General features: G+C 60.0%; 1 protein-coding gene across 1 annotated transcript in view; it reads left to right on the forward strand.

Moving 5' to 3' along the window:
* Positions 1-21,264, forward strand: part of TMEM132E (transmembrane protein 132E) — a 28,733-nt gene extending 7,469 nt beyond the window's left edge. Inside the window, exons 2-9 of the mRNA XM_063342374.1 lie at positions 6,337-7,234; positions 8,131-8,271; positions 11,910-12,102; positions 12,335-12,478; positions 17,404-17,609; positions 18,211-18,490; positions 18,574-18,765; positions 19,275-21,264. Coding sequence (XP_063198444.1) covers positions 6,337-7,234; positions 8,131-8,271; positions 11,910-12,102; positions 12,335-12,478; positions 17,404-17,609; positions 18,211-18,490; positions 18,574-18,765; positions 19,275-20,303 — 3,083 coding nt within the window. The 3' untranslated portion in view covers positions 20,304-21,264. The remainder of the gene's footprint in view (positions 1-6,336; positions 7,235-8,130; positions 8,272-11,909; positions 12,103-12,334; positions 12,479-17,403; positions 17,610-18,210; positions 18,491-18,573; positions 18,766-19,274) is intronic.
* Positions 21,265-25,898: the final 4,634 nt, after the last annotated feature.

The following is a 25,898-nucleotide window of genomic DNA, read 5'->3' on the forward strand; positions in this document are numbered from 1 at the left end:
GGGACATCCCTGGCATTTGGGGCCATTGCTGCCCGTGTTTCCCCTTTGTGCTTGGCCCTGATGGCTGCGGAGGCAAAACCTGGGCCACCAGATTTTGGGGCTCTGGAGCCTCCGCTAAGGATCTGGGGGCACTCAGGGGAGCGGGGTGGATTTATGCTGGCTTGGAACGAAACGGCAGTTGGGACATCCGTACTGGTGGCCTGGTGAGGAACAGCCAGGGTGGGGTTTCCCTCGGGGGCTGCGGGGTTTTGCCGTGGTCCCCTGGCTCTCGGCGTTTTGGGCGGACCCGTCACCCCGTTGTCTCATCCAGGTGCTGACCCATGTGGGGAAACTGAGGCAGCGGCATGTCCTGCCCTCATCTCCCTGATTTCAGGGGTAGGATTGTCACCTTGTCACCCTGCTCTGTGGGTCTGGATCCAGGGAGAATGGGAGCACCAGTGGTCCCGGCATCACGGGCGGTGCCGGCAGCCCTGTGGCCCGGAGAAGCAGCATCTCTTGCTTGTGCTTGCAGAGAACCAGAGAGGGGAGCTGTGCCCGGGGCTGCTGCGGTTTGCAGGGTCCCAGGGCCCGTGTCTGGGGTCTTGGACCACTGATGAAATCCCGTGGGCCTTTTCGTCCTGCGGCCAGGCTGGTGGCTGAATCCCAGCAACCGGTGACCACCAAAACCCCTTCAAAGGGGTCTTGAGCCGGGCTTGAAGCCGATGTGAAGCCCTCTGCTAGGGACGATAGCACAGCTCCCTGCCACCTCCCCGCAGCCCTTCCCGTGTATTTAGCGAGGGATTTATCATCGTGTCAGCTCAAGTCATTGCTTTATGGACACTTTTATGGAAACCATCGGTTTGCTCCGATGCGGGACCACCACAGAAGCCCAGCTGGTGTGGGCTATGGCCAGGGCACGTGGGGGTGGCCCGGCAGGAGACAGGGCAGCTGGGGCTGGTGTCTCACATCACCCCTATTTTGACATGTCCCTCGGAGCTGTGTTTGGTCCGTTGATGCACCAGGCCCCCAGTGCTGCCTGGTAGCATCACGAGAGGTTTTAACCCTCCTGGCATGACCTCAAACCTCCCCTCTCTCTTCTCCAGGGCTTTTCCTATAGCTCTTCCCCTGCTAAGTGGGGATATATGTGCCGGGAGCCCCCCGCCGCATCCCAGGGGATAAGCTGGGATAAAGGTTCCCCGCCGGAGTGTGGCTAAAGTGATCCCTATGGCAGACAGCTGGGGCTGGGGCTAAGCTGGAGCTCAGCGCTGGCTATCGATGCTGGATAAGGGGAAGAGGAGGAGGAGGCTCTTCGGCCTTGGGACGGTGTGTGGGAGCAGGGATGGGGCTGGTGGGGCTGTTGCAGGGGCAGGATGGAGGGGCTGAGCCGCACTCCCCCCGTGCCCTGTTTGCTGGGGATTTGGGGCAAGAAGGGAAGGTGAAGGAGCCAACATCCCCCACCAGCCATAGCTACGTCCCGTCTGTCCCTCGGCCTCTCTTCCCATGTGTCCGTCAGTTTGTCTGTCCCCAGCGTCCCCAAGCAGGGGGGATGGAGCAGGAGGGTGGCTGGTGGTGACCGAAACCCTGTGGTGGGACCTTCACCCGTGTGGGGATGGGCAGGGGCTTTTGGGTGCTGCTTTTTGCATCCACAAGACCCCCTGGCCTGGGGGGGGCGTGTCCTAATTTTAAGGCAGGGCTGGAGGGTGCCGCTGCTGTCCCCGCGTGCCCTCAGCCCATCTGGCCACACGTCTGCGGCCGGCACAGGGCACATCTGGCCGGGCAGATGTGGGGGCTTGGCGAGGGGGTCACCGGCAGTTGCGTGTTTCCATGTCCCTCTCATCCCCAATCTCCCCACCGTGGGTCACAGCTCAGCCCGGCTCCACGTGGGGTGGGAGGGAGGGGACACACGGGAGTCCTGTCCCATCCCGCTGTGGGGCTGGGGTGGCTCCTCAGCCCAGGGGGGTCCAGGCAGCCCCCCGGCCAGTGGGAGCCTGGCCAGGCATGGAGATCTGCTTCTTTTGCTCGCGGTGCTGAGCTGCGAGGGTGGAAGGACCATATGGTCCCCTCTGCGCCAGCCTAATAAACCCGGGAATGCAGGTCAGGCGCTGCAAATCCCGTTAACCGCAGCGGGCTGTGGAGCAGAGCCAGCAACCAGGGCTTAACCCTTCTGTCCCCCCAAACCCAGCCAGAGGTGGGGGTACGAGAGCCACCTTCCCTCCCAGGGGCTGCTAGAAACCAGGGGAGGGGCTGGGGACGGTGGTGTGGGGACTGGAGTCTCCTGAGCTGTTTTGCTCGTCTGGCCATCCTTCCATCCGTCCTTTCTCCTTCCATCCATCTTCCTCCCATCTCTTGAGCTGTTGTGCTATCCTTCCATCCATAGAATCACAGAATGGTTCGGGTTGGAAGGGACCTTAAAGATCATCTCGTTCCAACCCCCTGCCCTGGGCAGGGACACCTCCCACCAGCCCAGGCTGCTCCAAGCCCCGTCCAACCTGGCCTTGAACCCCTCCAGGGATGGGGCAGCCACAGCTTCTCTGGGCAACCTGGGCCAGGGGCTCACCCCCCTCACAGCAAAGAATTTCTTCCTGATATCCAATCTAAATCTACCCTCCTTCAGTCTGAAACTGTTACCCCTTGTCCTATCGCTACACTCCCCGATCAAGAGTCCCTCCCCATCCTTCCTGCAGGTCCCCTTTAGGTACTGGAAGGCCACTATAAGGTCTCCCCGGAGCCTTCTCTTCTCCAGGCTGAACAACCCCAACTCTCTTAGCATGTCAATCCCTCCTTCCCTGCCTCCTTCCTTCCCTGCCTCCTTCCTTCCCTCCATCCCTCCATCCTTCACCTCTTTTCCCTAGAGCTATTCTCTTGCTGTCCAGCCATTTCTGATCAGCCTATCTCCTTCCATCCATGCATCTTCCATTCTCTCTGGTGGTTCATCCATCCTCATCCAGCCTTTCTTTGCTCTCTAGCCAGCAGCCACGCATCCATACAGCCATGCATCTCCTGCCTCCCTTCTCCTTCCCTCCCCACCCTCCGTCCCTCCACGGTGCAGAGCCTTGGGCTGGGCTGTGATCCACCGTCCTGGCACCCACCCCGGGCTGGATGCGGCTGGGTTAGACCCTCTCCCGGCAGGATTAGTTTATGGCCAAGGAACGGAGGCGCCAGTCCTGTTCCCCTCCCGGCGACAGATTATAGCATCATTTAAATGCATTTTGTCTGGGGAAGGAAATAGCTTCTCCGGGTGCCGACAATCTGCCTGCGCTGAACTAATCGTGACCGTCGCATTAATCTCCATCCCAGCTCATGCCCGCTCCCTTCCCCCGTCCGGCACGGCAAGGGTGCAGGTCTGTTGCTCGGTGCTGGGGCCACCCCGGGTGTCCCCGCTGCAGCAGGGCTTGGTGACACCGAGCTGCTGATACCCGTGGTGGCTTATCTGAGTTGACCAGGGTCCACAGCGCACATCTGCTCTGCCTGGCTGCATCGAGGAGAGGGGTTTTCCTTGCCACCCCCGGTGCACACCCCTTATTTGCCATCAGAGAATCCCCATGGCAAGGAGGAAGGAGCTGGTTGCCGGGGGTCTCTGCCACGAGCCAGGGCCGGGTGGCAAATTGCAGACAAAAAACTGTCTGCTTTTGCCCTCCCAGGGCAGCGGGCGGCTGTGGGTGCCCCTCGCTGGCGGGCGGCCGGGTGCTCGCTGGGGTGGCGCAGAGGTTCTCCCGTCCCCCACCCAAGGGACAGTCGGTGACGCCAAGCGTTTTGCACCATCCCAAGGGTGGGTTTCAGTCGGGGCCAGACTGGGCATTGGGTCGGGTGTATTTCGGGTGGGTTTTCTTTGTGAAATGACCTGATCTTTCCCCGAACCCCAGAGATTTTTAAGGGAGAAAAAAGGATGCTATTTCAACGAGTCAGTTAAACACAGCCTCTTCCCCTGGCTGCCCCTGCCGGCACCTCACCCAAGTGCTCGGGCTCGTGTCGCTCCAGCTGGTGGATCCTTTTCTGCAAATAATCTCATGCCTTGGAAAAAATCCCCTTTCCTAATTGCTGGGGACGGCAGGAGCAGCTGTGGCTGCGTCAACTGGGTTGCAGGGAGGACACCAACCTTTGTGTTTCGTGGCGGAAAGCAACCTCCGTGAGCCGGAGGAGCAGAAAGCCCCTGGCTGGTGGTTATTTCTGAGCAGAGCGGCACCCGTGGGTGCTTTCTGGGGGTCAGCACCTCTCCTGCAGCTCCTGGCTCTCCAGGAGGTGGGAAAACCCAGCGGGACAGGCTCAGCGGCCGGCGGTGAGCGGTGTTAGCGTGGCAGGGGCTGGAGCTGTGCCCACGGCGGTGCCGGCACGGTGGCCTTGCCGGTGATGCCGGCAGCCTGTCCCCAGTGTCTTCCCAGCCCTGAGGAATTTGCTGCCTGGCTCTCGGACAAGTTCCATCCCAGGCAGCGTAGCTGCGGATGCTTCCCGTCCCCGTATCGAGTGCTAATCCTTTTATGAGCCCTCTAAGCTGCTTAACTCCCCTCTGCCCCGCAGCAGGGAGTTCCCCGGGTGGGCTGCGGGGTCCCGCATCCCCTTCAGCCCCGGGGAGCCCAGCCATGGCCATGCTCCTGGCTGGGAAAAGCCCCAGGTCCTGGCATGCTCCGAAGCCCCCGCCGGGGAGGGGGCTGAGCCGTTCCCAGGAGCCGAGCCGTCACATCCGCACCTTTCGCTGCCGCCTGACACGGGTAATTTGGGCTCTCCTGCTCGGGAGCCGCTTGGGAGCGGTTGCAATCAGCGCCGGGAACGGGGGGATGTGGAGGAAGGGGGGGGACACCCAGGCCTCCCGGGAATCGTTGGCAGCCGCTGGCGGATGCAAAGACCTTGAGATGTCTTCCAGGCTCCCGCAGCTCCGGCGCAGCGCCTGCCGTCAGCCCGGCTCCGCACCCACTGCCTTTCGCAGCATTTGCTTTAGCAGAAAGATTTTCATGGGGTTTCTCTCCGCTTGCCGGCCGCGGCAGCCAGGTAGCCGGCTTCCCCTCCGAGGGGCTGGGGCGGCTCCGGTCCCCGGGAGCGTGTGGCCGGCAGGGGCTGCCTGCTCTGCCTGTATAGGGTTTATTCTTTTTTTAAGGCAAATTGGTCAAAATGAAGGACAAAAGGGATTTCCTCAGGCCCGTCAGACCTGGGCGCTGCTGGGGTTTGCCCGAGGTGGCACTGACATCATCTTCATCACTTTTCCACCGGGTCGCGTCCATGCCTGGACAAATTGGGGCTGGACCTGCTTTGGCACACAGGGCCAGCGGGTGGCACCCCTGGGGGGGTGGCGGGTGACAGACCGGCCGTGACACCACCCTTACAGGCAGCCTGCAGGGATGGAGCGGGTTTGGGGCAAAGGAGCCGATTTAGCCACCTTCCCCATGGGATCTGGGAGCTAAAAGTAGGAGGAAAGCCTTGGGCTTAGATACTTGGCCAGGACCTGCCAGCCAAAAGTTAACCTGGACCTGCCTAAATTTTGGTAACGAGCCTCTGGAGAAACCGAGCATCCTTTTCTCCGTGCATTTGGAAGCAGGGGTGCAGCCAGTTGTGCCCTATTTCTTTCGACGAGTGGGTCCGCGCTGTTTCGGGCAGTGCCTTGGCGTGGGGGCCAGGGTGGGCAACCAGGGCTTCGGGGTGCCCAGGGACAATACCAAGGTTGGATGCCGTCGTGGTTTAACCCCAGCCCCCAACTAGACCCATGCAGCTATTCACTCGCCCCCAGCCCCAGTAGGGTAGGGAGAAGAGGGAGAAAAAAGGAAAAAAAACCAAACCCTCATGGGTTGGGATGAAGGCAGTTTAACAGAAGAATAACGGAAGAGAAAAGAATAATAATGGTAAAAGAATATACAAAATAATACAATTGCTCACCACCTGATGATGCCCAGCTCATCCTGAGCAGCAATTGTGGATTCCTGCCCCCCGGCCATCTCCCATTTATATACTGAGCGTGACGTCTTATGGTACGGAATATTCCTTTGGCCGGCTTGTCCTGTCTATGGGAAGCCGAAAAAGTCCTTGACTTAATATAAGCATTGCTTAGCAACAACTAAAACAATATGGGTTATCAACATTATTCTCATGCTGAATCCAAAACGCAGCAGCTACTAGGAAGAAAATTAACTCTATCCCAGCTGAAACCAGGACAGATGTGGCTTCAACACACCTTGGCCCAGCCTTGGGCAGCCCCTGAGCGTCCCTCCTGGCCGGACACCCCATCGCATGCCAAGGGTGGGTTTGGTGAGGCTCCTCCTTGCCGTGGGGCTGGATTGCTCCCGCCTGGGTCCACTCTCCCTGCGCTGGGGCTCGGAAGATGCTCAAGGGGAGGATGCCCCGCACTAACCCACACTCTCCATCCCTTCGCAGCCCACGCCAAGGGGCCAGCCCCCAGCCCCGAGCCCGCCGAGCCCCCCGGTGCCATCACGCTGCCCGTCAGCTACCGCCTGTCCAACACCCGCTTGGCCTTCTTCCTCAAGGAGGTGGGAGCCAGCCCGGTGGGCAACGGCAGTGCTCCACTGCAACGCGCCGAGCCCTTCGTCGTCTTCCAGACCAAGGAGCTGCCCGTCCTCAACGTCACCCTGGGGCCCTTCAGCACGGGGTTGGTGCTGCCCAAGGAGCAGCTGCAGCCCTCCAGCACCCTGGAGGTCCCCGACCGCCTCACCGTCAACTGGAAGGTGCGCGCCTTCATCATCCAGCCCCGGCTGGTGGCCAACCAGCCCGTGGTCCAAGTGCTCTTCTACGTAGCCGGCCGGGATTGGGATGACTTCGACGTCACTGACCGGCTGCCCTGCGTGCGGCTCCACGCTTTCCGCGACGCCCGTGAGATCAAAAGCTCGTGTCGCCTGCGGGGCAACCTGGCCACGTGCCTGGTGCAGGCGGAGCTGCCCCACGCCTGGTTCGGGCCCCCGGCCGTGCCGCTGGGCAGGCGGAAGAGCCCCGAGAGCCTGGAGGTGCCGGGCGAGAGCCAGCAAGCCGAGCTGTACTACACCCTGCATGCCCCCGACGGGGCCGGCCAGTGCCTTGGGGAGACGGTCCCCCGCCGCGGGGCCGGGGGGGCCAGGACCGAGGGTCCCACGCAGCACCCGCTGCTGCGCATCGGCAGCGTCAGCCTCCTGCAGCCTTCCCCCGGGCAGCCCATGCAGGAGCACCGGCTGGACGGCAACGTCTTCATCCGCCTGCCCGACAAGCCCCTCAAGCCAGGCGAGGTGCTGAGCATCCTCCTCTACCTGATGTCCAACTCCACGGTGGAGCACTTCACCCTCAGGTAAGGTCCCGGGGCTGCCCCCGCAACGGGAGCGGCCGCCTTTCCAGGGGATGGTTGTTTCGGCTGCGAAGGCAGCCATGGGCTGGAAGGGAAGAGAAGATGGGGAGGGCGTGTTGCTTTTATGGGACCTGCCGGGGGCTGGACCGGGTCTGGCAGGGCTTTGGGAAGGTGAAGGGAAGCTGGAGGGGCAGCTGGCACACGGTTTTGCAACGTTCCGTGACTTTGCAGTGGGGGCTTCTTGGAGGGAAGGGAAAAGTTGTCCATGAAGGGTTTCCACCTCTGCATCACCACTCTGCTCCCCTGCCTTTGCCCTCCCAGCTGCTCCAGGATTAGGGTCCCACCAGCAGATGTGGGTTTGTTCACGGCCGCTTTGGGGGACAAAGTGCGGTATGGCCATGGGGCTGCTGCTCCCTGTCCCCCCCTGCACCCACCTCCTACTGCTGAGCACCCCAGTATGGGGAGATGTGTGGGGAGACCCCCCCTTGCTGCATCCCTAAGGATGGGGGGATGAGCCCCGGCCACATCTTTTCAAAGGGCATTTGCAAGTGTCCCTGTGGCCACCGGGCCAGCAGCAAGCCCCTGGCACGGGGGACATGGCACTCCAGGCTCTCCTGTCCTTCACCCCAGGGATGCCCAGCCCCACGGGGGTCTTACTGTCCTGGGGGGCAGCACTGGGTCTGGGGACCAAACCCCTGCTGTTGGGGTGATGGGGGTGACAAAACCCTATGAAAAAGAGGGGCTGGGGTGGGCTCAGCCCCATGCAAGCGACAGATGATGTTTCCAACAGCCAGGAGGAACTGGAGGCAAAAAATCCCCCCGCACCTAAGGCAGGGTGCCCGGGGGGGTCCAGGGTTGCGGGGGGGTGAGGCTCCAGCCCTGACCGTTGGTCTCCGCAGGGTGAAGGCCAAGAAAGGCGTCAACCTGCTCAGCACCAAGTCGAGGAGCGGGCAGTGGCTCGTGAGCTCGGAGCTGCTGACGGGCGGCAAGCACTCCACTGCCACCGTCGATGTGGCCAGGGCGGACGGTGCCGGCCCCAGGTAAGAGACCCCCCCTCTGCCCCGCACCCCCCTTCCCCCCTAGCACCAGTGGGGTTGGGGAAATTGCTGGGTTTGTCCCGGAGCAGTTCTTTCTCCCTTTGCCCCCACCCTGGGTGTCTGGTTGGCTGCGGTGCCCCGTGGGTGCTGGCAGGGGAAACTGAGGCACAGAAGTGCATGTCTCAGTCTGTGAGACTTCGAGGCACTGAAGGGGGATGAGCAATTTTTGGGTCGAACCCTCAGCCCAGCTGAGGTCGGGGTAGGTCCTGCACCGACATGGGAAAGGACTTAATTTTGTGCGTGGCTTTTAGCCTCGGCCGGCACCGTGCAGCTGGCTGGAGGGCAGGTGAAGGTGGGTTTCGTGGCGCAAGGTGGGCAGGTTTGTGGTCAGGCAGGTGGCTGCCCGAGGGCTGTGTGAGATGATGTGTTCAGGTGGGATCTGCTCCGGGTCAACGCTGGTGGCCAAGCTGGGGCTCAAGCAACGCGGTCATAAGCCACGGGTACCGTTTAGCGGCTGCATCCCCGGCTCTGAGCTGGGATCGCCTGGCCGTGTCGGATGCTGGTGAACACGTGTGGTGGATTTGGGGGCTGAATTGTGAAGCCATGGAGGAGCCCCCAGTTTGGGGTGGGGTGGAAGTATTTTAATTTTTTCAGAAGTTTTAGTACTTCTTAAAGGTGGCGGCTCTTTTTTCACTATCCTGGTGTTTCCTCCGGGAAGGAAGGGGAGCAGTCCCTGGGCAAGGTCCCGTCTGGACCCTGAGGTGATGGATGAGTGTCGGATGGGGAGCACGAACCAAGGCAGCACCTGAGACGGGCAGAGCCAGTTCTCCCCTGCTCGACACGAGGACGCTGCCCGTTCCTGGGGCTCCGGGAAAGGCTCGGGTCAGTTGAGGAGAGTCCAGGGGATAGAAATGAGAACGATGCGAAGGAGCGAGGACCCACCAAGCCAAGCTGAAAACCCAGGGGCTGCCCGGCCTGGAGGAGGGGAGATGTGGGACTGGCCTGTGAGCGCAGGGAGGCTGCAAGGGCGAGGGGCAGCTCTGCTCCTGGCATCCACGTGGGCAGGACATGGCGGGCAAGGGCAGGGCATGGACACGGCATCAAAACCACCAGCAGGAAAGACTCTGAAGTGCTGGAAAGCATTTGTTCCCAGGCTGTGGTATCTCCGTCACTGTGTCTTTGGGAAAAGGGAGCCAAGTGTCTCCAGGAGTTGATGGGCTCGAGCCATTCCTGCCCTCTGTCATGGAAATCTCCCCATATCTCAGCCCTCCCACCCCAAAAAGGAGTGGAGCTGGGGATGAGCTCTTGCAGAATGGAGATCCTCAGCTCTGCTTCAAACGTGAGCTCAGAAGCTATCTGCAGAAAACCCCTCTGAAGGGCTTACCCAGAGGGTGGATTTTCCTTTACCCCACACCATTCCATCCAGATACAAAACCGGAGTGTCCCGGGGGCCACGAGCCCCCCCCCCCCCATTCTCTGCAGGGCCACCCCAGCGCCCCCGCACGTGGCTGCCAGACCTGTCGGCAGCGAGATCCTCCCCTCTCCCCCTTCCTCCTCTCCCTCCCCGTCTGCCGCCGCCGCTTCAAATCAGCCTGGAAAGGTTAGAGACGGAGGATGAATTTAAAGTGATTACAATCACCTTTTAGACAAACAACTACATCAAATATTAACGGAATGGAAAGTATGAATGACTTAAAGCCGTGTTGCCCTCCAGGCTGTGCAGCCGGAGGAGTTTGCTTCGCCGGGGCTCTGGGGGCTCTTGGCAACGCCGGCTGTGCAGGGAGGGGGCGAGGGCCCTGAGCTTTGGGGTGATAATGGCTAATTTTGGGCGGTTTTCGCCCCAGCAGCTGCATCCTAAGTTATTCCGCCAATCTGGGCAGCCCGGCTCTTGTCTCTGCCGTGGCCGAGAGCAGACGATGCTCGGGGAGGGCAGATGGTGGCTGGCCCCTGGCAGGGCTCCTGGGATGCCCAGGGGCACCCCATGGCCAAGAGTCACAGCGCCGAACCGCCTCTGGCGTGAAGCCGCAGCTCTGGTTTGCCTTTGAACCTGGCTCTTCCCGGCTGTATTTAACACTTCTGCATTGGAAGAGGCAGCAAGCGGCCAGATCCGCTTCTTCTGGGTGGCCTTTGGCAATTCCCCTTTGGGGAACAAAGTCCCGGCAGGACCCCAGCAGACCCCACTGCGAAGCCCATCGTCCCTGCGGCAGGAGCAGGGCTTCCCATGGTCTGGAGCAGCCCTGGCTTCTTGCTCTCCCCTTTCTCTGCTCCCTTTCACTCATTAGATATTTATCAGAGAGAAACCCGACTGTACCCTGCATCCCCAGATCGATGGGACCTTCTCGACGGTGCGATGAGAGCGGGGCTGGTCCCGGCTTCTCCTTCCACAGGGATCTCACCTTTCCTCACCACTCTCCCTCCTCCTGCTCTGGGGGGGCTTTTGCCGGCTGTGCGGTTCCCGGGGGCTCTGGGGTGTCCCCTGGGGATGCTTTGCTTTGCGGAACCGTTGGAGGGAGAAGTGTCGCCTAAGGCGGGGGGGTTGCACCCGAGTCCCCCTGAGGGATTTGCAAGTTGGACACAGCGATAGGAGGGCAGGATCGCATCTGAGGAGGTTTGCTCATAGGGATGGGGTGTAAGTGATTTACGCTGCTGCCGTCAGACTGTGACCAAGCCGTGACGCAGAGGACAAGGGACACGGGCTGCTGAGTCCCCCCGTTCCCTTAGCTGGCACTGTGTGCTGGGTTTGGCATTGCACAGCCTCTCCATCCTGTCCTGCCTCGGGGATGGCCCAGAGTTCACTCCCTGTCCGTTAGCTTTGGGTCCTGCCATTAAATGTGTGGGGTTTTGGTGAGCAGATGGTCTTGGGGCCGTTATCCTCTGCCGGTCCTGCCGACCTCCCCCATCCCCTGCCCGTCTGCCCCACGTGTCCCCATGCAGGCTGGGGGACAGCTTTGCCCCGAGTCCTAGCTCAGTGTTGTCCCATCTGCTGTCTGTGGTTCTCCCGTGCCTCAGTTTCCCCATGTGATCCCCTTGGAAGGGGCTGTAAAATCAAGAGGGTGGGCTGGGCTCTTGTACAGGGACTTATTTGCCGTCCCCGAGCGCGCTGCCCTGCTGGGTATGGGACACTTGGGATTTGGCCTGCGGGACACGAGTATGCAGGCGGGAGCAGCCTGGGGCAGTAAATCCAGCCGCACTGTCGGGAAGACGGAGCCGGAGAGATGAGGGCAGCGCCTGCAGCCACCCGCCATCCCCTGGGCCCGTGGCCACAACACTCACCCTGTGACAATATATCACCCGCAGCCTTGGGAGAGCCCCCGCTTGAGCCACCGAGGTTTTTCTCCCGCTGGGGAGAGACAGTGAAATACATTTCTCCCTCCCACTGGGGAGATTCCCATGGGATGCTGTAGGTTCCCATTGGAGCAGCCCCCGGTGGAGGTGTGGGGGGGTCAGGACTGCTGTGTTTGGGAAAAAGCATCGTGGTGGCACCCACAGCACGGTCCCCCCAGCAGGCACGGCGACCCTGAGAAGGGACCAGCTGGGGATGCTCTGCGTCACTAGAGGGGAGCGTCTGATGCTGATCCCGGGGTGCCTGCGGGACCCGGGGCACCCAGCTCACCGCATCCCCCTCCTGTCCCCCTGCCCAGGGATGGGGACTCCTCCTCTGAGATCATGCAGCTGGATTTCGAGATGGAGAACTTCACCAGCCAGTCGGTGACGCGCCGTATCATGTGGCACATCGACTACCGGGGCCGCAACCCCCCGCCCGACCTGGAGAAGGTGGTGACGGAGCTGACGGTCATCCAGAGGGATATCCGGGCCATCGTGCCCCTGGCCATGGTGAGCGGATTCCTGCCCTTCGCTTAGCTTATCTGCTTTGATGTTGGGGACGGGTTGGGTCCCTCTGAGGGATCTCCCACCGGCCCATCCACCCCGTAGCACCCATACAGCCCACCCACCCACCTGTGTGTGGGTCCTTCTCTGCACCAGGGCTGGAGCCGGAGAGGGGCCAGCCAGAATCAGGGACAGGCTGCCCTCCAACACGATGTTCCTCTTTGCACCCTGTCCCCAGGACACAGAAATCATCAACACGGCCATCCTGACGGGGCGGACGGTGGCCATTCCTGTGAAGGTCATCGCCATTGAGCTGAGCGGCGTCATCGTGGACGTCTCTGCTATGGTCGAGTGCAAGTCCAACAACGAAGACATCATCAAGGTGGGTGCAGGGAGGGGGCTCTCCTGGCCCTAGTGAGGGGCTGAGCTTCCCCCAGGGGTGCTGGCCCCAATAGCGGCGTGGGCTGGAGCTGGATGGGCTGGGGCTGGTGGCTGAGCCCATGTGCCGCACAAGCCCACCCCATCCCATTCATCATCCCCTCAGTGGCTTCAGTCCACGTGTGCCTCTCCCTGGGATCTGTCGGGAGAAGGACAAGACACTTTGTCACTGTCCCCGGAGAGGCCATGGGATGTTCTGGCGCTGCGCAGGCTGGCACCAGGCAGCAGCAATAACTATGGGTTATCACGGCACTTAGCGCTGATAAGGTGAAACATTGTCACCTCGCAGTGTAAGCTGCACGTTTCCATCAGCGGCTTCGCTCCTGCCTCCCGGTGACATCTATCTCCCGTTGGGATGGGATGCTGGGCTGAGCTCGGGCTGGCCCCGGCGAGGCGTGGGGGGACGAGCCGGGGACTTGGGGACGATGGAGGGAAAAGGGGAGGTTGGGGGAGAGGAGCAAGATGGGCTGCACGGGAGAGATGCTGATAAGGCGAACGCAAAAGGCTCGCTGTTGCAGCAGCGGCGATTGCCCACGCATCCGTCCCAGCCGCCGAGGCAGCAGTTGATCCTCAAATCCAGCCATGATTTCTCCATCACCAGACCCGTTCATCCATATACATTTTTCTATCACTGTGTGTATCCCTCTATCCGCCTCTCCGTATTATTTTATCACCATTTCCATCCATCCATCCACCCCTAGACATCGTTCTGCCAGTGGTGTCTCTCCCTAGACACCTCCCACCTCCTCTCCCTGCACGCACCCAGCCCACCCTCTCCGTGTTCCCGCTGCATCGGGCAGAGGCGGGGAGCTATGGTGGGGGTCTGGGGTCTCCCATGTCCCCAGGCTGGGGGACAGAGCCCTTTCTCCCCTTCTTCGCCACCAGACACCGGTTGCCCTCCCAGCCGAGCCAGGGGCGACGGGCAGAGCCCCAGCCCTGTTGGGACTTGCTGTCCCCGGTGGTCCGCGGCGGCGGGGTGACAGCCAGCGTCACAAACTGTTTACCCAAGTTCTTGACTAAAACTCCGATCCGTGCGATTTACAGCACCGGGTCTAATTTATGGAGACCGGTCCTCCGCAGCGTGATAAAACACTAGAGCAATAATACACTTCAGGATGGACTCCAAGACACTTAAACTGTTTAATGTGCTGCCTTTCTGCTCATAAATCTATTTACACGCTGTCCCCAGACCTGGGGGGAGCAGACACATGCACACAAGCTGGGATGAATAATGCATGGAGCAGCCCTCCGGCCCCGGCTCGCCTCCCGCTCGCCTCCCGCTCGCCGCTCGGAGCCCCGTGCAATTTCTTGCTGAGTTATTTTGTGTTTGTGCCGGAGCTTCGTTTCCGAGGGAGCTCTCAGTTACCCGCTGAGATTGGGGAGTGTGATTACGGTGTCAGGGCTATAAACCTGTTACATAAATCAAAGCTTACATAGTGGGATGCGCTATCTGTTACTGTAAATAATTTAACGTGAAGGAGGGCTGGGGAGCTGCTTCTCCCCACGCCGCCTGTGGCTCGGTGGTGGTTGCTCTTGTGTGTAACGTGGAGGGGAAACGTCCTGGACCTGGTGGACGCGGCTGTGAAGGTGCCAGGGCCACCCACCAAGGATGGTGAGAGAGCAGAGGTGGGAGTCGTCACCCTCATCCCCGTCTGTGGTGACACAGGGCGACCGCCCGTGCTCAGCCCCGAGAGGAGGACCTCATCACTCAAGGCAGCATACAAATAATCACCCTGCCCTGCCTGCGTTGTGGCTTTGGAGACTGTGTACACGTTGAAGGACACGCAAGGAGTCGAAAGGCCACCTCTGCTGCCAGCCACGGTCAATGGGAGATGCTCAACCTGACCTGCTATGTGAACCTTTCTTAGGAGCCATCCAAACCTGCTTGAGGACCTGCTATGTGAACCGTTCTTAGGAGCTCACTATCCAAACCTGCGTGAGGAGCTGCTATGTGAACCTTTCTTAAGAGCCCACCACCCAAACCTGCTTGAGGACCTGCTGTGTGAACCGTTCTTAGGAGCTCACCATCCAAACCTGCTTGAGGACCTGCTATGTGAACCGTTCTTAGGAGCTCACCATCCAAACCTGCTTGAGGAGCCACCAGGAGCAAGTCAGCTCAGTGGGGCTGAACCTCGGGGACATTGGTCACCCGCAGCCACCACCAGGACCTCTGGCTGGCCAACATGGGATCCCACCAGTTGTGGTGGCTCTTCCCACTCCCGAGGGCCTTGGAGGAGATGCGTCCCCTTGATCCCAAGCTTGATGCTGTGCCAAGGCGGGGAGCTCCTGGCGGCAGACGTGGAGCCGGCGGTGCCTTGGCTCGGAGCCCGAGCAGACCTCAGCCTCTCGCTTCCCGAAGCCTTGCTGCGAATCCGGGAAGTTTCTCTGAACAAGCGCGCACTTCATTTAAAAGCTAATCTGCAGTCACTCCATCATCGGGACAGGCCTGATGTGCTGGGAGTTTTTGTTGTTGTAGTTTCAACACCCCCCCCAATTTCTAAGCAAGTGGTCCCCAGAAGAAGGTGCCGGGGGGATTTATTAGCTAAGGTAATGCAAGCAGCAGCCCATCATATTTATTGTGATAAATGGCACAATATCCAGAGCACTTCACTGCTGGAGGATTTGCCCAGGAGCTCATCTTTATTCAGACGCCGCCCGGCCAGAGATGAGATTGTCTTTTCAGACGTGCCGAGCTGGTATCTCTGATGGGAAGACAAGGAACAAACCCTCCTGCATTGCATTTCCCTCCTGTGCCTGGGCAGCGGGGACTTCCCGAGGAGCCCAGGTCTCGTGCTCTGCCTCCCCCACCAGCCCCGGGGACCACGGTCACCTCATGGTGGGCTCCCGCAGCTGAAACATGGAAGCTGAAACTTCTTGTAGAAGTCAGGCCCTGCTCATGGGCTCAGAAATACAAAGTTCCTGCAGCTGAATGACCACAAGTGCCCAAAGATAAGATGGGGAGAGAGGCAGTGATGCTAACACCTCCGCTGTCAGCTACCGTGCAGCGTGGACTCAACTCCTTATCAGCCATCAGAGAATCCACGTGGGAGAGCAGCTTCTTGGAAATAAGGGCAGGTGTAGGGTGCTGCACCTGGGGAGGAATAACCCCCCACACCAGGACAGGCTGGGGGTGACCTGCTGGAGAGCAGCTCTGTGGAAAGAGACCTGGGAGTCCTGGGGGACAACGGGATGCTCATGAGCCAGCAATGGGACCTTGTGGCCAAGAAGGCCAGTGGCATCCTGGGGGCCATCAAGAAGAGCGTGGGCAGCAGGTGGATGGAGGTCATCCTCCCCCTCTGCTCTGCCCTGGGGAGGCCGCATCTGGAGTGCTGGGTCCAGTTCTGGGCTCCCCAGTTGAAGAAGGCCAGGGAACTGCTGGAGAGGGGACAGCAAAGGGCTACCGAGATGGTGAGGGGACTGGAACACCTCTCTGATGGAGAAAGGCTGAGGGATTTGGGTCTCTTGAGTCTGGAAAAAAGACAGCTGAGGGGGGATCTTATCAACACTTATAAACACTGAAAGGGGGGGTGTCAGGAGGATGGGGCCAGGCTCTTTTCAGTGGTGCCCAGGGACAGGACAAGGGGTAACGGGCACAAACTTGACCATGGGAAGTTCCATCTCAACATGAGGAGGAACTTCTTTACCCTGAGGGTGGCAGAGCCCTGGCAGAGGCTGCCCAGAGAGGTGGGGGAGTCTCCGTCTCTGGAGACATCCCAACCCCGCCTGGACGCGTTCCTGTGCCACCTGCTCTGGGTGACCCTGCTCTGGCAGGGGGTTGGGCTGGGTGATCTCCAGAGGTCCCTTCCCACCCCCACCACTCTGTGATTCTGTAAAATGAGCCCTCCTGCGCTGCTGAGGTGCTTGGCGCATCAGAGACCGACTGTGCTGCTGGCTGAGCAAAGGGGTTTTATTTTTCCCCAGCAGCAAACAACTCAGTTGCAATTTCTGATGGTGTAGGGGGAGGAAAAGGGGGTCAGGGTTGGGCCATGGGGCCACTGCAGATGAGAGGTCGGAGCCTCCCCAGCCTGGTTGTCTCCTCCCACCCTTGCTGGGAATCATAGAATAGAGTCACACAATGTGTTGGGCTGGAAGGGACCCGTAAAAGCCATCTAGTCCAACCCCCCTGCAGTGAGCAGGGACATCTTTAACCAGATCAGAAGGAGAAGGTGCTGTTGACACTGACGGCCTAAGCCGAAACGCGGACGATGCTGCAGTGGCATCCTCTTAGCTCCTTAATTGGCTCGGATCGGTTGGTAATAAGTGGCCCCCGCAGGACGTATTTGTTTTATAGCAAATTTAACTGATGGCATTTGCATAAATGGGAATTAAAAGTGAAAGAAGATGAACGTGAGGATTCAGGTGGACTCTGGGAAGCTCTTCCTGGGGTTAGCAGAAGGGACAGGGATGAGGCACCTGTGGGTACCTGCACACGGCTGGTCCGTGCTCACTGCCTGTGCCCTCTGGGCATGGGTGGAGGAGATTTTGGGACAAATGTCCAGAACGAGCAATTTGTAACCTCTGTGAAGCGCCCACGCGGGTGCCTCTTGCTTGAGCGCAGCAGCGGGGGACAATTTGGTGCAGGGGGACCAAAAAAGCTGAAGCACCAAATGAAGGTGCCTGCAAGGGCTTCAGAAGAGTTGGATCGGGGGGAAAATACCCGACATGGCCATGGTGTGTGTGGGTCCACACCTCTGAGCAGGGACCTTGGGGAGGAGAGAGCATCCCCGCTCCTGAGCCACCTTTAACCGGGTATGTGCCAGGTGATATTTTGCTCCTCCGGCACTTCCCATCCTCCAGGCAGCCTCCTGCCAGGATCTCTGGTGTGTCTGCGGGAGCATTGCAACCCCCTCATCCTCCTTTCTCCCCCAGGTCTCCAGCAGCTGCGACTACGTCTTCGTCAGCGGGAAGGAGTCGCGGGGCTCCATGAGCGCCCGGGTCACCTTCACCTACGAGCACCTCTCTGCCCCGCTGGAGATGACGGTGTGGGTGCCCAAACTGCCGCTGCACATCGAGCTCTCGGACGCCCGGCTGAGCCAAGTGAAGGGCTGGAGAGTGCCCATCCTGCCGGACAGGAGGTGGGTGCTGCGGAGCCACCGCGCTTGGGGTCCGGCCAACCTGGAGAAGGCAAGATGAAGGTGGTGCTAGTGGTCTATTTGGCTTGTTCAGCTACTTAAAGAGGGGGTTTTAAAGATGGTGGAGCCGGAGTCATCTCAGGGGGTCCCTAGGGAAAAGGTGAGAGATCATGGACACAGGTTGCGGGTTTGTATGGAAGGAGGAACCACAGGTTGGTCAGACGATGGAACTGGTGGGGAACACCCATCCTCGGCAATGGTCAAAACTCCCCTAGATGAGGCCAGGAGCAGCCAAGCTCCAAAGTTAGCCCTGTTTTGAGGTCTAGAGGCCTCCAGGTGCCATCCCAACCCGAGATATCTTGTCCTCTCAGCTGGTTAGGGGGCAGAGACAACAGCGACCCTCTTGCCAGAAGCTGCTAAAGCCCTCAGAGATTTCATGGGCAACGGGCGTCTTTTTGGCCAGGAGCCAGCAGGTTTCTCCCGTGCTTGGGGAGAAACCAGCATTTCTCCCTGCCCAGCCACCCCTCTCCTTTCCTGGAGGGGCTGAAGAGCTGCAGCAGGAGGGAGCTCGGCAGCGCTGCCTACCCACTGCCCCATCCTGCAGGTCGGTGCGGGACAGCGAGCACGAGGAGGATGAAGAGGAGAGGAAGCAGAGCCGGGGCTGTGCCCTGCAGTACCAGCACGCCACGCTGCAGGTCTTCACCCAGTTCCACACCACGGCGGCAGAGGGCACGGGGCAGGTGGTCACCATGCTGGGACCCGACTGGCTGGTGGAGGTCACCGACCTGGTCAGCGACTTCATGCGCGTGGACGACCCGCGGGTGGCCCACATGGTGGACAGCTTCACGCTGGCCGGGAGGGAGCCGGGCACCACGCTCTTCAAGGTACCCCCCCGGCCGCCTTTGCCCCTCCTCGGCCAGTTAGGCTGGGGGTGGCAGGCGGTGACGGGCACCCTCGTCCCCTGCAGGTCGTGTCCCCGCTCATGGAGGCGGTGCTAGGTGAGACACTGGTGACGGTGGCGGAGGAGAAGGTCAGTATCACAGACCTGAAGGCCCAGGTGGTCTCCAGCCTCTCGCTGTCCCTCCACCCCAGCCCTGGCAATAGCCACACCATCATTGCCCGGACGTCCGTGCAGCAGACCCTCAGCTTCTTCAAGCAGGTGAGGCCAGGGGGGTGCACTGGGGCTTGGAGGGCCTGGTGTGGGTCTTGGGGTGGGGTGAGGGCTCCATCCACAACCTCCCCCTTGCATATCCTGTCCACAGTCATCCCAGGCCCCCACAGCACCCGTTGTCCTTCAAACACCTTGGAGACCCCCAAAGTGCCCCAGAAACCTTCATGCAGATCTATGAACCAGCCTGGGGACAGGACACAAACACAGGGACAAACGGGTCTGGATGAAATGCTATAGTTCCCAGCCCAGCTCTGGTAGCCGCATCTGGCATGTCTGGGGCTGGGATTTGGGGTGAGCCTGGGCAAGCATGGGGAAAATTGAGGGAAGAATCGGCAAAAGGGAAAAAACAGGTGATGGTTGGAAGGAACAAGATGGATGACAGAGGGGTAAAGGGTGAATTGGATGGAGGGAAGGATGCAAAAGAGGAGGGATGGAGGGATGGGTGCAGGTGGGACTGGCATCGTGCTGGGCAACCGGTGCTTGTGTTGGTCCCGCAGGAAGCGCTCCTGAGCCTGTGGATTTCCTACAGCGACGGCACCACGGCGCCCCTCTCCCTCTATGACCCCAAGGACTACAACCTGGTGGTGAGCAGCTTGGACGAGAAGGTGGTCTCGGTGACCCAGGACCGGGCGTTCCCCTTGGTGGTGGCGGAGAGCGAGGGTGCGGGGGAGCTGCTGCGGGCTGAGCTGGTCATCTGCGAGAGCTGCCAGAAGACCAAGCGCAAGAGTGTGCTCTTCACAGCCTTGGCCAGCGTGCGGGTCCACTTTGGGTCCGAGGAGGACCCAACCTATGACTATGACCATGTGTCCAGCAAGCCAGGGTTGGCGGAGACGGGGGCGAGCACCACCCTGCGGGCAGAGGTGGAGAGGAAAGCGGAGCCGAGCGAGGACAGTAGGATGTCCAGCGCGTCTCACCCCACCGAGGACTTCCCCACTATCCCCACTGGCTTCGTCCAGGTGACCAGGGGGCTGACGGACCTGGAGATAGGCATGTACGCCCTCCTGGGTGTCTTCTGTCTGGCCATCTTGGTCTTCCTCATCAACTGCATTGTCTTTGTGCTGAAATATCGGCACAAACGCATCCCACCTGAAGGCCAGACCAACATGGACCATTCCCACCACTGGGTCTTCTTGGGCAACGGGCAGCCCTTGCGGGCTCACAATGACCTCTCCCCACAGCCTGAGAGCCCTGGGAACCCCCTGGAAAATGTCCAGACCTGCTGCCACGCGGACCACCACAGCAGCGGGAGCTCGCAGACCAGCATGCAGAGCCAGGTCCACGGTCGCGGGGACGGTTCCTCGGGGGGTTCCACGCGGGACCAGAGCGAGGACCCACTCAACTCGCCCACCTCCAAACGGAAGCGGGTGAAGTTCACCACTTTCGCCACGCTGCCCTCCGACGAGCTGGCGTACAACTCCATCCCCATCGCTGATGAGGAGGACTTGGAGTGGGTCTGCCAGGACATGGGGCTGCAAGACCCCGAAGAGCTTCACAACTACATCCGCAGAATCAAAGAGATCGCTTAACGCAGGGGCAGAGGGGACGGGGTGGGAGGGAGGGGGCTGCCACGCCGTGCCACGCCATGCCACGCCATGCCACACCACGCCGGCTGCTTCCCCGGGGCTGGAGACCCAAATTTGGCTCTCTTGCGCATTCCCTCTTCTGCACATCTCACGTCCTCCTCACCCCCTTGGAAGGCACCCCCGGGGGCCTTTTTCTTTTCTTGCCCTTGACGGTCTGGTTTTCCCAGGGGAGGCATCGGCACACGTGTGGCCCCCCAGCGCGCTGGCCCGTGGCAAGGGGGCAGCAAAGGGGGTGAGTTGGGGGGCAGGAGATGGATGGGGTCAAAACCTTGGCGTGCCTGTCCAACGGCGAACGGGACGGGATGATGCTGCAGGTCCTGCTGTGCAGGGGGTGGAAGAAGAGAGATGTCCTGGCCCCCCCTAGGTGCCCAGTTGGGGGAGGTGGCAAGTGGGGGCTTCCTGAAGGCAACCCCCCTGCCTTTGCTGCACCGGGTTGCACAATTTTGGAGGTGAGTGCTGGTTTAGGGGTTTGCTGCCCCATGGCTGTTGGGGTGTTTGGGGGGTGGCCCCCACTCAGACCCCTCTGCCCCACGCTGCGGGTGATGCTGGGTGAGGCGGGAGGGGAGGGCGGCTGCTGAGGGGGCGGGAGAGCCATGGCCACCTGGGAACCGCTGTCCCCATCGCCTGCTGTGTCCCTGCCCCAAGTGCCAGGCTCGCCCCCCCCCTCCCTTTGGGACGGTGACAGTAATGTTTGCCACAGGAGCATCCCTTGGGGACCCTTGGCAGCTGCTTCTGCCCCCTCCTGCTGCCTGGGAAGGGCTGTGGCCCCCCGGCAGGGGTGTTTTGGGGGGGCCAGCAAGCTCGCTGCCTGTGAGCTTGCCAGCCCTTCCCTCTCTCTGCTCCCAGCTGTGGGGCCGGCGCTGGGACCTGTGGGGCCAGCCCCTGCTTTCTGCTCCCCCCCCCCCCCCCCAAGTGCTAGGATGTGGCTCTGGGACTGGGAGGTGGTGCGGGGGCTTCCCACCACCCCGGGGGGCCAAGCGTGGATGGGGACACCCACAACCGGACCTGGTCCAGGTCTCCCACTGCCAGCCCAGTTCCCCCAGTGCCAGCCCGGCAGGGATGCCCGGAGCCAGGCTCAGCCTCCCTGGTGCCTTCTGACTGCCATAACATAACGCCTCCCCGCTCACCCCGCGCTGGCGGCAGCTCCCAGCCCCTCTGGCTCACCCCAGAGCACCCCCCCAGCCCAGGGCCGCCCCATCTCCCAGCCCAGCAGAGCATCCTCGGCCAGGGTAACCTCGCGGGGACACTGGGGTGCGGGGGCTGGGGGGGGTCCCGGGCTGTGCACTGGAACCTGTGGGCACGGGGATGCCTCCGGCATCACGGGATGGAGGGGGGAGGCGGAGGCTGGCAGCGGATTATTTCTGGATTGGAAGTTACCCACCACTGTGTCTCTTTTTTTTTTTTTTTTCTTTTTTTTTTTTTTTTTCCTTTTTCTTAAATAAAAGACCAGAAAAGAAAAAAACAATGAAACAAAACGCCGAAACCAAAAGGCATTGCAACACTGTGATGGGCCGTATCTCTGCCGCGGGTGCTCCCAGTGGTTTGGGGGTCAGGTCGGGGGGGTGCGGGGTCTGCTGTCGGGGGCAGGGGGGGGACACACACACTGCTGGGGTGCCAGGGGTATGGCTTGGCTTTCATCCTCACCTAAGCTCTGAGCACTCTGGGGTCAAAGCTGTGGATTTGGGACTTCTCTCTTCAAAATCCTCCCCCTCCTCCACAGCCTGATCAAAGACCGGTGGTCAGGGACGAGGTGATGCCGCAGCGCCATCCTCGGTGTCCCCCTGTGCCTCAGTTTCCCTGGCAGGCAAGCAGCAGCCCGTGGTGGCGTGCAGTGTTTCGTAAGCCTCTTTAAAGAATTTATCAATTTGGGGCTGTGAAAATTTCTCCCCCGAGTGGCCTTAAAACTTACCTGATAGCTCTATGCTGATTTTATGTATACATATACATATGGGGGAATTGAGATGTGCTCAAAGGCCAGGCAGCTGATGCAGTTAGGCTTTTGCTGTGCCTCGTTATCTAAAGGACCCAGGTCTGGCTGAACGAGCCACTGAGCTGATAGCGGCTCTGAGCAGTAAAATTAATACAGCCGATTTCCCTGCTTGGAACTGCCAAGCCTCCTTGTTAAATTAACATACATGAATATTTGTTAAAAAAAAAAAAAAAAAAAAAGAAAAGGCGAGGGGGAAGGTAAGAAAAGTGTATAATGAAATTTTGTAATTGTAATAGCACACGGCAGCGCCCGATTCCCGGTCCGCGAGCGCGTCTCAGGGGCTGCGAAAGGTGGAAGGCGGCTGGCGGGGGGACGATGACACAGACCTGCACAGGTCAGGGATCGGGCAGCTTGGCCCCGCTCGATGTGGGGTGTCCCCGCGGCTGAGCCTCCCCCCAGGTTTTGACCCCCTTCTTCCGGCTGCTTTCCACCAGCCCCCAACCCCTGCCCCCCAAGCAGCGCTGGCTGCTCGCCCACCGCCTCCTCCCGCCGCTCGGCAGCTATAGCCGGGCCCAAGGTCTGACACCAAGCGTCCGTGGCGGTTTTTCCAGCCCATCGCTTCCCATTTCAGCTGACGGAGCTGGTTTGGGTCTCCCAGAGCCTTTGGGAAGGCAGTGCCCATGGACCAGGGGGAGCCCGAGCTGTTTGCAGGGGCTGACGACGCTCTCGTGCCCACGTCTCCCCACCTTGGGTCCTACGGGTGGCTCTCCCCACCCGGGCACCCGCATCCCGGCACTTCGCCCATGGCTGCATCCCCGGGGATGGTGCAGTGGTGGGCGAGGGGCAGCGTGAGGGGGCGAGACCTGCTGAGGGTGGCTGGGCCTTTGAATGAAGGGAGCAAAAACTTCTCTATAGCTGTAGAGCCAGCTATTTATTGATATATAAATACGTATATATTTGTAGTTCATGCATATGTATATATTTATTCTTTATACATATGCATATATGTGTGTGCATATATATATTTATTTTTTATTTATATATATATAAATAAATAAATATATATATATATATAAAGGATGGATGTGTGTAGTCGCTGTACGGGGACTGCAAAGGGCTTTGCTCAGGTGCAAGGGTGCACGTACAGGCACCTGTAAATACACACACACTTGCCCCTGAGCATCACCCACCATCCCAGCCCTCCGGGCATTCGGAGCAGGAGGAAAGCAGCTCGCCAACCATTTATCTGGGCTCCTGATGCCTTCGAAGCCTGTCAGCAAATGGGTCAGGAGGCAGCCGGCAAAATACTGGGGACGAAGGCCAGGAAAATGGGAACTCCGTGAAGGCTCCGGTGGAGCCTGAGGGCGCCTGGTCCCTTCCCCAGCTGGTCCTCTTCACCCCTAGTATTGCGACTGGATCTCTTTCCCCATCAGGAATGACCAGTGAGGACAGGAAATTAAAAAAGAAAGACAAAAGACCCAAGAGAACAGTTGGGGCTGGCGCTGCGTAGGCTGCAGACCACCCTCACACCAGGGGCTGGTGGCTACCTCCCGCCAGGACAGGCCACCAGCCACCTGCACCCCCGCACCCAGCTAATCCAAAACCAGCGCCTTCCTCCCTTATCGCTTCACTTCCCATTCAATAGCTCCCCCCACCATCAAACAGCCCGAATCTCACTGAAGGAAAAAGGGGGGGAAAAAAAAAAATAATTAAAAAGAAGCCTCTATTCCAGCTCTCCTCTCGCGCTGCCCTCTGTTTATTCTCCGCTGCCGCTTTTCCTGTTTAGCGTTGGACTATCTGCTCCCAGCAGGCAGGGACACATTTGCATTTTAATGCAGCGTTGTGAGGCTGCACGAACCACCTGTGAGGAGGAGGAGGAGGAGGAGGCGGCAGAGCTGGGGACAGGCACCCCTGCACCCTGATGGATGCTTGCCCCCCCCCCGGCCCCCACCTCCCCGATCCTGCCACCTTCCCAAGAACCTAATCATCCCCTTTTTAAAAATGATACGCTCTCAAAAAAAAAATAATAATAAAAAAAAAATTAAAAAATAAATATCAGACCTCATAAAGCATCCAATCCTTTCATACAACAGGGAGTGAGGGTGAAAAATAGGAATTTTCCTCTGCTGAAGTCAGTCTTAGCCGAGCCCCAGCCTCCCCCCACCCTGTTTCTCCTCCCCCAGCCCCCCCCCCCCATCATCTCCTCCATCCCTCCCCTCCATCGTCTCCCCCATCATTTTCTCGTGTCTTGGGTTTTCTCTCGACTGGCAACAGCTACCAGGGCCCTTTTATCCCAATTCCGCCCCAGTGCATCCTTGTTGTGCTCCCCTTGAGACGCCTCCAGCCACGTCCCCGCCACACGTGGGCCTGTCCCCGTGATGGGACATTTCGGACAGTGATGGGACATTTCGGACAGGGACAGGGACCGCAGGACCCAAGGGGCTGAGGAGGACCCATTTGCTCTTCCACCCCCACTCCTGCTCGGCGATGCCATCTCCACCCTCCACAGTGCTGCCCCCCACCCATCACAGGGGATGAAGGGATATTCCCGACAGCGGGAGAGATTTATTTTCCGGGAATGCAAGCCATAACAAGAGCTTCTCCGCAGCCACCGAAGGAAGTTTAATCAAGGCAGGACCCGTGTGCTGCCCCCCCCCCCACTCCTCACTGTTGACATTAACTGGGCAGGATTTGCACAGCAGCCAGAGTAATTACTTCGGTAATTGCACCATTATTTCTGGGGGCTTTCGGTGACTATTTTTTTCCGCCTGGCTCAGCAAAGGTATCTCCCTGGGGAAAGTGGAGGGATCTCTTTTCCTCAGACCAGCCAGAGCTGAGGATGGGCTTCCCAAGTGGCTCCAGGGAGTGGGAATAGGAAAGTCCCTCAGGTCCCAAACTTTTGGGGGCTCTTCCTCTGCGCTGGGAAGCTCTTCCCCTCCTGCCAGCTGCGGATCCCTTCGTGCTGCCAAAACGTTTCCCAGGGCAAGGGAGAGGAGCTGGAGCTGGATCCAGCCCCCACGACCAGCAGCCCTCGGGAGGGGGAGCAGGCTGGAGGTCCCCAAAACACTCGGGGACACTGACTTTCCTCCTGATTTCCAGGAATTCCCCAGCACTTTGCAGGGACGGTGGGGCCGGAGCCTGTCTGGGAGGTTTTCGGGGCTTTCTGGGAATTTTGCTGCTCTCCAGGACTCCCCTCGGCTCTCCGCGAACTCCGGGGCCTTTCCCTGCCTTTCCAGGAATTTCCTTGTAGCTTCTCGTAAATTCTCAGATCCAGAACTGGTTTCCAAACCCCTGACTTCACAGCTTGGATAACAGCTTCAGCGGATCAATAGCTGGGTCAGTAGAGCTTCAAAAGCCCCACAGCGCCCACAAGGAAGAGGGAAAGAGGGCTTGATTTTCCAGGAGTGCCTCAGTTTCCCCACCTGTCTGTGGCCCCAAGGCACCTCGAAGCCTCTCCGGAGCCGTCGGTGAGCAGCTGTGGGACGCTCTGCCTCGACTGACATCGTGCAATCGCCGCACGTCCAGGAATTCCCCATAAATAAAATCAAAGCTCCCTCGGGTGACGGGAGGATGGAGCTCATGGATGGAGCGGTGTGGGCAGGGATGGG

Source organism: Chroicocephalus ridibundus, chromosome 7 (genome assembly GCF_963924245.1).
Source record: "Chroicocephalus ridibundus chromosome 7, bChrRid1.1, whole genome shotgun sequence".
NCBI lineage: Eukaryota > Metazoa > Chordata > Aves > Charadriiformes > Laridae > Chroicocephalus > Chroicocephalus ridibundus.